This window comes from Glycine soja, chromosome 15 (assembly GCF_004193775.1).
Source record: "Glycine soja cultivar W05 chromosome 15, ASM419377v2, whole genome shotgun sequence".
Lineage (NCBI taxonomy): Eukaryota > Viridiplantae > Streptophyta > Magnoliopsida > Fabales > Fabaceae > Glycine > Glycine soja.
Genome location: NC_041016.1, coordinates 38,032,549 through 38,044,758, shown reverse-complemented (window position 1 = coordinate 38,044,758; position 12,210 = coordinate 38,032,549). Strand labels below are relative to the sequence as shown.

At 34.1% G+C, this 12,210-nt stretch overlaps 1 protein-coding gene across 2 annotated transcripts; it reads left to right on the top strand.

Annotated features, from left to right (window-relative positions):
- The first annotated feature begins 10,237 nt into the window (after window positions 1-10,237).
- On the top strand, window positions 10,238-12,008 carry LOC114386940. 2 transcript variants are annotated; one of them, XM_028347014.1, is made up of 4 exons: window positions 10,238-10,372; window positions 10,471-10,502; window positions 11,431-11,533; window positions 11,612-12,008. In XM_028347014.1, exons 3-4 carry the CDS (start codon window positions 11,440-11,442, stop codon window positions 11,755-11,757), a joined length of 240 nt encoding a protein of 79 aa, XP_028202815.1. In that variant the 5' UTR covers window positions 10,238-10,372; window positions 10,471-10,502; window positions 11,431-11,439; the 3' UTR covers window positions 11,758-12,008. The 2 variants fall into 2 exon arrangements, with proteins under 2 accessions (XP_028202815.1, XP_028202816.1); XM_028347015.1 differs by having other exon boundaries at window positions 11,426-11,533.
- Window positions 12,009-12,210: the final 202 nt, after the last annotated feature.

The window sequence follows — 12,210 nt, the reverse complement described above, 5'->3', positions numbered from 1 at the left end:
ATTTGTTTTCTGTTTGTACCCTTGTAATGTTGGAAAAACCATATCCTTTGAGGTTCATTCTCCGGAGAATAAAAATCTTTCCTAAGGGTTTCCTTATCAATGCTAAAGTTGTTAGATAACATCATAAGGTTCCATAGAAGAGTATGTTGGGGATTGGATCGACTTTTGGTCGTCCTCTTGTTCTTGGTTGTATGTTGTTCCAGGTATGCTAGAAGTAGTGTCTAATCCTTGGAGGTTTATAGTAGGGAACAGATTATGTGACTCAGATCTGGTTAGTCCTACTGGTATTGAACAGGTTCTAACAGAAAAAGACCTTCTGGCTGACTCATATTTAGACCTAGAGGCTTCTATCCTTGATGAAAAAGAATTTCTCCTATTGAAGGTTATCTCTACCTTTCTGGAGTTATCTTGCTTAATATGCTCTATGGTTGGAGCGGGTCGGGGAACAGACGGTGTGGCCTTATCCATAACCCATCTTTCGGGAAGAGTTACTTTATCCCATTTTATTTTTCTCGGGAGAGAAACGTTAGCCTTTGTCATATCAGTGATAAACAAAGCTGTTTCTCCTTTTTGAGGTTTTAACAGGACTCTAGATGCACAAGTATTCATGACCTTGTACTGGATCCTATAAATTAAGGCTGCTGGGATTGATCCTTCTTTCATGTCGAGGCCATGAAAGTGGATGTTTAAGAACAAAGAGTCAAGAATGTTTCTGTCCATCAGACTCACTGTTTTGTTTGGATAACAATTAAAATATATTGGACCTTGTCCTAGGCTGGTTTCGACTGTTCCAATTAGGGAGTCTTCAAATTGATTATGCCTAATATCTCTTAGACACATTAAAACTGCTGCATCTATGCCCATATCAATTAAGGGCTTGATGGCTACTTGTACACAACCGATGTGTAGATATTTATACTTACGGCTATGTTCATAAATTGAATTTTTTGAAAGTAAATGAAATTCTTCCCCTATATCTTGTCCTAGAGGAATATTGTTTTCTACTGTTTTGATTATGTAATCAAAGTTGTGTTTGTCTTTAATTGTTTCAGGAATGTATAGTTGATCCTGAGGGATTTCTGGAATGTTCTAGTCATCCATGTTTTGATTGATATCTTCGAATCGGACTTCCTCATCGAAGAGATTGTGTTTTGGGGCGACCTCTTGGGTCTGGTTATCTTGATCATTTAATAGATTGGAGTTTCTTGAAGAAGATGATGAGGAGGAATTTGAGCGAAAAGAGATACGGGAAAAAGATCGCAATAGTCTAGACATGATTATAACATTCTCTAATATCTTTGCCTTCATTTGGTTCCATAGAAATATTTCCATAAGGCTATATGTTACAGAACTTCTTGGATCTGAATAAATGAAAAAGTTTTTTTTTTTTTTTATAACAGACAATATAGTTTGAACATTACTCCTATAGCCACCAGTATATTATGTCTCAATATTTTATTTGAACAATACACCTTAGCCTTACTGCCCTTTCTCAACCACGTGACTTACTGCTACAGTATCATTCAACTAAAATATCAGACTGCTGTGCTTCCAGAAAATACTGTTCAAACACATACTGTTTAAATTAAAATTACTGTACATGGTTCAGATCCATAAGTTCAGTTAACATATGCCCTTACGGACACTATTCCTACTTCCCCATCAGGCTCTGATACCAGTATGTGTGTGTATATATATATATATATATAGGAATAGAAACTCCGTACACATCATACACATAATAAAAATTAAAATCTGTTCATACATATAATTAAAATCTGAAATTTACATCTTTAGTTCAACAAAAGGAATCATGAACCAACTATGAAGGAGTTGATTAACAAAACATAACTCTCTCCCAAAATAATCCCAACGTCATCACGTCGGCTTGACGGCTCCTCAACAGAATCTCATTCCTACATCCTACTGTTGTCATTATGCTCCCACAAACAAGGTTCGCGATCATCACATGTATCAATCACACAATACAAAATTGCAAAGGTGAGTTCATTATAAAAAGAACCAATGCTAAATCCAAATAATCACAATTAGCAAGAAAACATAGGCAAACATCATGAGCTTACACAACATTCATTATTCAACACCCACATTCAACAATTATTCATCATCCATCCATAGATCCAATCAAGACTACTCAGAATGATGCATGCACCTGACCTCAACTCTCAGATGCAATGCGGTACGTACCGTATCCAATACCAAGGAAATAGCCTAAGCGTGTCCTCACGATACCTCACTTAGGAAATCGTGCAGTATTTGTCGAGGCCACCCAGTCGTGCACCGTAACTCCCCCCTCCCCTTGGTGATCAGCCTGGGCCATAAGGGAATTCCCTACCAAGTGACACACCCCTTAGTACAAAGTACATACTGCCACAATTTATACTATTTCCCTTTTCATATGAGGCATGAACCATGGGTGTCGTCAAGTACCTGACCATGGATGAATTAAAGCGCCTAAGAATCCCCTCATAAATGCTTAAATCCTTTAACCACTCTATTTTCCCCCACAAGGGACATCCGACAAGGTTTGCGCACCCCCCATGAACATACACAACATACGATGTATGAATGTGGGCGTCGTCAAGTACATGACTATGGATGAATTAAAGTGCCTAAGCATCCCCTCAGAAATGCTTAAATTCTTTAACCACTCTAGTTTCCCACACAAGGGACATTCGACAAGGTCACTGCACCCCCCACCCCCCCACGAACATACACAACATCCAACGTATGAAACATGGGCGTCGTCAAGTACATGACCATGGATGAATTAAAGCGCCTAGGCATCCCCTAAAAAATGCTTAAATTCTTTAACCATTCTAGTTTCCCACACAAGGGACATCCGACAAGGTCATTGCACCCCCCATGAACATACACAACATGCACATCTCAATGCATCTCTAACATCATCAACATTCCATTTCAATATCATTCTCAACACAAACATCATCTCATCTCAATGACGTTATCAACAACAAAAACAACCTCATTTCATATTCACATAATCATCAATAATAACATCAATTCATGTTGACATGATCTTCATTAGCAACAACATCTCAAATCAATATCATCATAAATATCAACATCACCACATATCAATTAAAGTCATCAATAACAACATCAACAGTAAGTTACATTCCGTATATACATATTTCTTTCATGTCTGGGATTCACACTCCCCAGGTCTTCAAACAACACAAGTCAAATAAAGACAATAATTTCATTCATCAAGAATAAATATATCGCATCCCATTAGTAAAAAACATAGTTTTTCTTGAAAACCAGCACGCACATCAATGACAATTATATCGCATCCCATTAGTTAAAAAATGTTGTTTTCTATAAAGGAAAATCAACATGCATTAGGGACATGCATATATTCTCGTAGCTAGGTTCCCTGACCCTAACTATGGTGTCAAAATGATAAATTTTATAACAAACTCCTCTCACCTATTGTGAGCTCCCTGTCGGTTCCTTTTTGCGTAACTTAGAGGCCTCTCTTTCGTTCACGCTTGTCGGTCCAACACAAGTCTCTATTATGCTAAAACGAAGGAAATTACTATGGATTTCAGAAATAAGGTTAACAACAATATTCTGAGTCAAATACTCATGTCATTATATGAAAAGGCTAAAGGCATTTCGGATTCTACAAAAGGAACATCATTTTAAAATTCCAATCACGCTAATGTGATAAGGGTTCAGTGAAGGTCACGAAAATAACACCCATTTCATAAAAAGATAACTTTTACAAAGTCTCTTTCTTTAGGGTTTTTCAAAGGAACCGTAAAAACATACAATGGTGGTTTCAAAGTAAGAAAAGATGCAAAGACAAGTTGAATCTAACAAGGAACAAGCGTAGAATCACGGTTACCTCAAAGAAAACCATGAAGGTCAGATTGAGCTTCGTTCTCTACCGAAACCGCGAGACAAGTTTAGAAGATTTCGCTCCGATTGAAGGGTTCCTCTCGGTGTGGGTTTTCAATGGAGAACTATGGCGGTTTGTGGTGGCTACTGGTGGTTGTGGGTGGTGAAGAAGAAGCTTGGGACGTTGGGGAGTGGTTTTGGAAGAAAGAAGGAGAAAGGAATGGTTATTTTCCAAGGTTACACGAAAAATAAGACTTGAAACACTCAAGTGTTTCTGCTCTCGGTAAAAGAAGAGTTTCTCATACACCAGAAGACATATCGCAGATCACAACGGTCAGATCGTGGACATCTCTCATGTGAACCTCCAGACCAAATTTCGGGAAGATCGAATGGTTAATGAATGCAGGAGGACGCTTTTACCGAGACAGCTTCAGGTAGCTTTCTTGAGAAGCTTTCTCGTGAGGCTTCTTTGAGAAACTTCCTTGAGAGGCTTCTTTGAGAAGCTAGAGTTTTATCTACCCACACCCTTCTAATAACTAAACTCACCTCCTTGAAATAAAACATGGATAAAACAACACAATAAATAAAATTAAACATCAATTATAATTACTAATAATATTTCAGGGTGTTACAACCTTGGCTATGTTTGTTCTTAATTCCAATCTTGTTCATCCTATGCAGAATTTATGCCTTTAAACTGGTGTTTGTGATGATATCAATAGAGTCATAAGAACCTTTATTTAGGGATGTACCAAGAATCACGTGGTTAATTGGGATGTTCTTACCAAGCCTTCAAATCGTGGTGGCATTGGAATAAGGACAACTTGTGAGGTTAATGTGGCCTTCTCGAGAAACATTTTTGGAACCCGTTACATGAGCCCAACAAATTATGGGTATCCTTGATTTCAGCAACATAAGTCCATCTTGCACACTTCCCCCAAGTTAAAGGCCTCTTATTCATGGGCCTCTATTGTCAAGGAAACAATATCTCTTCAAGATGGTTTTTGTTATAGAGTGGGTGAGGGTAAACTTTCTATTTGGTTTCATAAATGGAGAAACCATGATACTTTAGCTTAGTTTGTGGATTATGTGCACATCAAATGATTTGAACTTGAACCTAAGTGATATTTTTCATAATGGAGATTGGGACTGGGATCTACTTTGCACTCTTTTAAATCCTACAGTTAGGTCCTACATCAATAATGTCTTCATTATCCAGGATATGCATGACCTCATTATATGGGAATCATCTTTTGATGGTCATTATTCAACCAAGTTCGCCTATCATTGGATCTCATGAGCCCAGTTTACCCATAATAACTTGCTAGATGTAGGATCATGGATTTGGTCTTTAGGTATTCCAGAAAACATAAAACACTTTATCTAGCTCACAAGTCATAATTCTTCACTAACTAAAGAGTTAATTAAGGTTTCATAGAAACCTTTGCTTTCATTCTTTCTGTGGCAAGTGTGGAATGGAGTAAGAATCATTATTTCATGTTATGAGAGATTGCACCAAAGGTCACAAAATTTAGAGTTTCTTCAATTTTGCCTTTGATGGTGCAAATCCTGATGAGAATGCCCTAACCTAGTTGCTCAGAAATGCTACCAACCCAAAAGGAGTTATTTTCTTAGATTATGTGGTTCATCTGGTGCACTAGAAACATGAAGGTCTTCCAAGATTGCGTCTGTCACCATTGGTATGTAGTTAATCAAATTCACAACATGGTTGCCTTGATCAACAAGGCTAACCCGAGGAGTGACGAGAATGATTCAAATCTCATGGTTCAATGGTTCCCACCCCATCAACACATAGTCAAAATCAATGTCTACAAGAGTTCTCTAGGTAACCCAGGTGATAAATCGGATTTTGATTGCCTTTTTATGTGTAGTTATAGGAATATTGTGTGCATTTATGATACAATTTATTGGTAGAACTTACAATTTATGCTTAGTTTTGTTAGATAGATGATCAAGGAGTATTTGAAGAAAAAGGACTAAAAAACCAGCCAAAATCTGATAAAGTTGAACTTTGACCATTCATCACAACCTTGATCAACCATCAGGGTCGTGATCAAATTCAGCATCATCAAGGTTATGTTAATTTCGTCAAGGCTCAACATTGGAAATTCATCAAGGCCATGATCGTTACATTAAGGTTGTGATCATTCATCAAGGCCTTGATGGATTGATCTTGGCTCATGTAGATTTGCATTCGAAAAACCATCATGACCCTAATCAATTCATCAGGGCTATGATCAATTCGTGTTGGCTATCACTCAAATCTTTTGTTATAAATAGTCTCTTGTAGACCTAAATTTGAGGAGTTTTTACTCTTTTGCAAAATTTTGAGAGTTCTAAGAGAGCGAGAACACTATGTAAGAGTCCTTAGTCCAAGTGAAGCATGAAAATCACCATTGGCAAGGTTCCTCTCTAGGATTCTAATCCTCTTGGTATGTTTACGCTTTTTTTTATAGGATTTCTAGTTTATTCATGGCTATGAGTGGCTAGTCTCCCTAGTTTGGGGATTATGATGTAACCTACGTTGAACCCATTTACTGATTTTAATAAGATTCTTGATGTATTTCAATTAATTGTTCTTCTTTACTTTTAATTTGTAATTGGAATCAATTGTTCTAATACTTAATTGATTGTATAGTAGTGATCATATGCATATAATTGATAGATTTAGAAAGAAATCGTTTTATACTAAATTGCATAGTCAAATTGGTTTCAAATGCAAGCTACGTTTGCTTATGAACGAGAGATGTTTTCCATTATGTCCGCTATTTAGAAATAGAGTTGCTTAATGAGTCTATGGGCCCAAATAGAGTGTCAACACCGAATGTGAGTCCCAGGCCTAGAGAGCGGCACAAACAAAATAAGATCCCTTCAGTCTTGCTTAAAGACTTTGTGCCATGATAATCTAAAGTAAAAGACAAAGGATTAGAGTCTTTTTTATTACAATGGAATTAAATTAGAGATTAGTTATTAGATTCCACTTTCTGTTAGAGCAGAGGCACATGTGTGAGTGCTATTCTGTTAGAGATATTAATATCTTCACACTATATGTATGCAAAATGTGATGAACAAGAACAGAAAAATTCTGTAAGTTAATTCTCTCACCTTGAATGAGCAAACTTTTCTAAATTCTCTCTTCTCTTGGAGCCCTCTCCTGCTTGAAAGGAGTTATCTCTTCCCCTGATTGGTTCCTAGTTCCTAGCAATAATTGGACATTTCCTTGTTTCTGTGATGTGTTGCATAGCTTGGTTTCTCTGTTAGCTGTAATCTGCGCATAGTGAAGAGAGAAGACCAAGAGTATTCTTATTTGATAGGTCTATTTTACAGGAGGTTGATAGTAAAAATTACAAAACATATGGTACTTTAAACTTTGCTTATTTATTCACGTGGTTTAGATAAAGCGTTATGTGTATCAATACTTGTCTGCTTGATAGCGTAATACGTGTCATGTATTTATCTATAACTATAAACTATTGATAATATGGCATGACAAGCCTCTTGGTATTTCATTCTAGGATATTAGAATATAAGTTAAAAGTTTCCAACAATTATTACAGAGGAGGTGGTAACCACATGAATGAAAATTTTGAAGTCATAACATAACGTAGTAAAGACCTTTTTGGTTAGTATTTCAATTATACATCATAAAACAAACAAACTAATTGATTGTGCAAATTGTCTTATCAAGTGAAGATGAATATCTATAAAAATGGCCATGAACGTATACCAAGAAACATTACATAACCACTATTCATTTTGCAATACACAAAAGATTCAGGTCAATGTTTTGTGGCACATGATGCATCAAAGTGCAAAAAAACATTCTCAATATACTGAAACTTATGTGAAGGTGCCATCCTTACAAAGCCAAATGAATTTGTCCAAGTGTGTATTACATCACGCGAGGGAGGCAAAACAATCTCCTTTACTCCCAAATAAGTCAGTAGCTTCTCAATCTCATTCATTAAGATGTCACACATTCCTTGTCTTCTGCATTGCTTCTTGGTAGCCACAAAGGGTATTTCCACAACCCTCTTGCCAAAAATCCTTATAGTGACAACAGAAACCACTTCCCCATCCCTTTCCAGAACCACAATATAAAAGCCGCAAAAGTTCAACTGAGTGAGTTCTGAACCTCTACTAAAAACAACATCAAACATCACATATCTCCCCAGAGAAAGCATTAATAACGGGTTCAAAACACTCCTACAATTCATTAAGAGACGCATTAAGCATGTTTTGGTTTTGACTCAGACCTTCAACTTCATCCCAAGTAATCCTTCTTCCTTTCTCATCATGTTGGTAATTTTTAACTTTTTTTACTAGTTGAAAAATTTGTTTAATTATTTAAAAAATAAGTTTTTTAATAGTTTCAAACATTTTTTGAAATGTTAATTAAAATAATATTTTTTAAAATGTTAATTTTAAATTGTTATTTTTTCTTTCATTTTTATTCTTAAAATATTTATCCAATTTCCTAGTTATCTTTTTTAAATAAATCATAATTTTACGTCATTTCACATTTTATAACTACTTCAACCGCTAGTTATATCGAATATTTATAATTTAATAAGCTAATTTTTCAATTTTCAACTAATTTTGTTGAACATAATTTTTATATAAAAAAAAATACTAACACATAGTCACATACTCACTTAACAATTAAAATATATATATATATATATATGTCTTTATCTTTATATAAGGGAAATATAAACTCACTTAAAAATTAAAAATCTATATTAGTATATAGTTTCTTTTAATTTGGACAAGAAACCACTCTTAATTTAGATTAAAATAAACTAAAGCATTTATATATTTTTTAACAATAAAAATTCATTCAAAATCCATTTTTCTCTCTCCCACGTTGCCATGCTTCCTTCTTGTTGCACCGCGGAGCAAAATAATTTTCACAAGGAGCCTTCAATGGTACCACAAAGCAGGATTTCAAGGTCAATTTTTATGGGCCATATGATTGGGTTTTTATGGGCCATATGCTTATGGGTCAATTTTTCTAGTGAACCCAGCATAGAAAATAAATTTCCCAAAATGCCCTTCATACGGATGACATGATGAATTATATCAAAATTAATTGTCACAAAATTTATTATTTAAATTTACATGTGCATTAAATATACATTATAAATTTTACCGTTCTATATAACTAACATTATTTATTTTATAACATAATTGACCAATTAGCTCAGTTGGTTAGAGTGTCGTGCATACAAGTTTAACTATTTGCTTGGGCCATTAATTTTAAATTGGTTAAATTACTCATTTGGTCCCTATAGTTTCATGATTATTACCTTTTTAGTCCCATAGTTTGAAAGTGGTCTTTTTAATCCCAAAAATTTATATTTTAATTCTCTTGTAGTTTTGAAAGTGGTCGTCCCTGTATATATAAAAAGACTACTTTAAAACTATAGGAACTAAAAAAAATAAGAATCATGAAACTATAGAGATTAAATGAATAATTTAACCTTTTAAATTAATTCCTAAAACATATTTTTAAAATTTAAAAAAAAAACACTTATTATGATCCATAAAACTCGTATAGATGATCACGTGATCCATATTGTTGGTTCATTGAATAAGAAGTAGCGTACACTGGGCTTTCCATTTTTAGTTTTCGCTCAGGATATGAACCGGTGGAGAGTTAGTTAATTGTTATTTCCCTTCAATTTCACATAAATTGAACATTAAATTTTGATTAGGATAATGATATACACAATTCCTAATCACTCTTATTATTTTCATGTTTGAATTGCTTATTGCGACACCAAATATTATGATTATTTTTATTGCCATTAATTACATTAAATAATTTCAATCTATTTTAAAATTCATATTTTTTCTTTAATCATAGTGTTTTCATATGGAAAAAAAATCACAAATGAAATAACCATACACTAAATTCACAATTTAATAAAAAAAATTTAATAATAGTGTATTTATAATAATTAATTTGTGTAATTTATTGCTATGATATTAAATTATAATGTGATATATTATTAACTATTAGTTTTATTTAATTATTATAAATATTATAATTGAGTAAAAAATAAGCAGCTCTAAAAATTCATAATTAATACTCAATTTAATAATATAACATTTGAGAATGAGTCAAAATTCTTATATTTTTTACACATTAAATATTAATTTGTATAATATGTATATAAAAAATAAAAAGATAGAGCCATAATATTAGTGAGACTATTATTTATTTATATTTTACTGCAGTGACTATTATTATTAAAAAAAATATTCTATTAAACTTTTTTTTAGAGGAAAACATATTCTATTAAACTTAAAATGATCAAATTTTTTTAAAAACATTTTGTTAAACTTCACCTTACAGTCCACTAAAGCATAACCTAATCGCACTCCGCTCTCCGCACTCCGCTATTGCACCTCCCTCGACGGCACCTCAGGCGCACTCGTTTTCGGTTCCGATTGCATTGTCTGCGTTTCTTTTTTCTTTGCCTTGTTTTTGTTTTCTTTTTCTTTTTATTTTGCTTTGCGATTCTCTGAGTTTCTTTTTCTTTCCCTTTCTTCTAGGAATCAAATCTGAGAACCATTCTCATTGCCCGGTAATGTTGTGCCCCCTTTTTAACCTGGTTTCAATAAATTCAGCAATTTACATATTTCTTTGTTTGTTGATTCAGTATTGCTTTGGAAAGTGAAATCCCTTTTATGTCACCATGTCTTGATTGGAACGATTATCTAAAAATCGAATAGACTCCAATTTGGACTTTTGTTAGTGTTTAATTGATTCAGCCAATTAATTGTGTCAATTTGTGGATTGGATTTTACGTGAATTTCATTTCATTCAAAAATTTGCCTTACCTTCTTGTATGCCCTGTGGTTCCATTGAAGCAACACCTATGGATTCTTGTAATGGATTTTGTTGTGTGAATATCTTCACTGATACACTTTAGATGGTGCCAACAGAAATTTCTGATTAATTTCCTTATGGGCTGGACTGTACTTTTTACATAATCCCCCTTCCTGTTGGCATATTAACGTTTTGGAATTTAGATCATGCTGAACAAGTCTAAAGATGTTGCCACATGTGATGTAGTAGGGTTTTTTCTGTTGACATTTGTCTTTTGATGTACACAATCTGCTTTGACTCCTTGTGGTTACTGTTTTCTTCAATCTATGCAATATCTCCTTTGTTCATGAGTCATATCCTTGTTTTTCCAGTTGTTAGGATATTTAGCATTTAACCAGCATGGAGTTGATTTGTCAAAGGAACTCCCATTGTTATGCACTTTAGTTAGTAGGATTTTAGGAACTTTGTTGCTTTACCAAACTGGCTGTCATGGTTTCATTGCATGCTTAATGCTTTTAGTGCCTGTGCAGTTGAGTGTGAAATCAACCTTGATCGTTTTTTGCAATTTTATTGTGTCACACGCTTTTTATATTTGGATAGGAATGTCTGTCATTCATGTAGTCTTTTTCCTTCTCTTTTGAACTTTGACTTAGTTGTTTATTCTTTTGTTTTGTGTAGTGTAGTCTGTAATCATGTCAGGAAAGTATATCATTTCTGCTATTCTTGGATCATTTGGAGTTGCATGGGTTTGTGATTATTATGTTTCAGAGAAAAAGCTATTTGGAGGTAAGTTGTGTTTATCATAGGAATTGATTTGCTTTGTAGCTGTTGCAGCAGTATGTAACTGCTAACTTCTTTCTTCAGGTTCTACCCCTGGCACTATTACGAACAATGAGTGGGCAGAAGAGACTGACAAAAAATTGCAGGCATGGCCTCGTACTGCCGGTCCACCAGTGGTCATGAATCCCATAAGTCGCCGAAATTTCATTGTGAAGTCTCGCCCTGAGTAATAATATTTTTTGATTGATTTTGAGTTAATTGGTGCACCTTGGTCATGGGATATGTTTCCATAAATGATGATAATGTTTGAGGTCAAACCCTTGCAGTTCAATTAGTGTTTTGATGTTTAAACATGTGAATGTTTACTAATAAAATGTTACTTAAGCAATTGTGGATTGATTAATGCATATTCATGTATTCAAATTCTATGTTTAGTCTTTACCTTGGTATGAATGGGAATCAAAGCCTAAAATTATGTTTAGCAGACATGTGCGGAAATTTACTTTTATGTTGTGATTCTTTATTTCCAGTAGTTGTATCTGCTACTTTATTGGGTGCTTTTAGGCAGTGTCGTTCAGTAAGTAACAGCTACCTTTTTCCTTCCTCTCTCTCTCTCTCTCTCTCTCTCTCTCTATATATATATATATATATATATATATATATATATATATATATATATATAT

Bases quoted from the DNA above. Each gene is read 5' to 3' on its own strand.
- LOC114386940 (XM_028347014.1), top strand. From the start codon at position 11,440: ATGTCAGGAAAGTATATCATTTCTGCTATTCTTGGATCATTTGGAGTT. The intron at 11,534-11,611 runs GTAAGTTGTGTT...TTCTTTCTTCAG, and splicing joins AGAGAAAAAGCTATTTGGAG to GTTCTACCCCTGGCACTATT.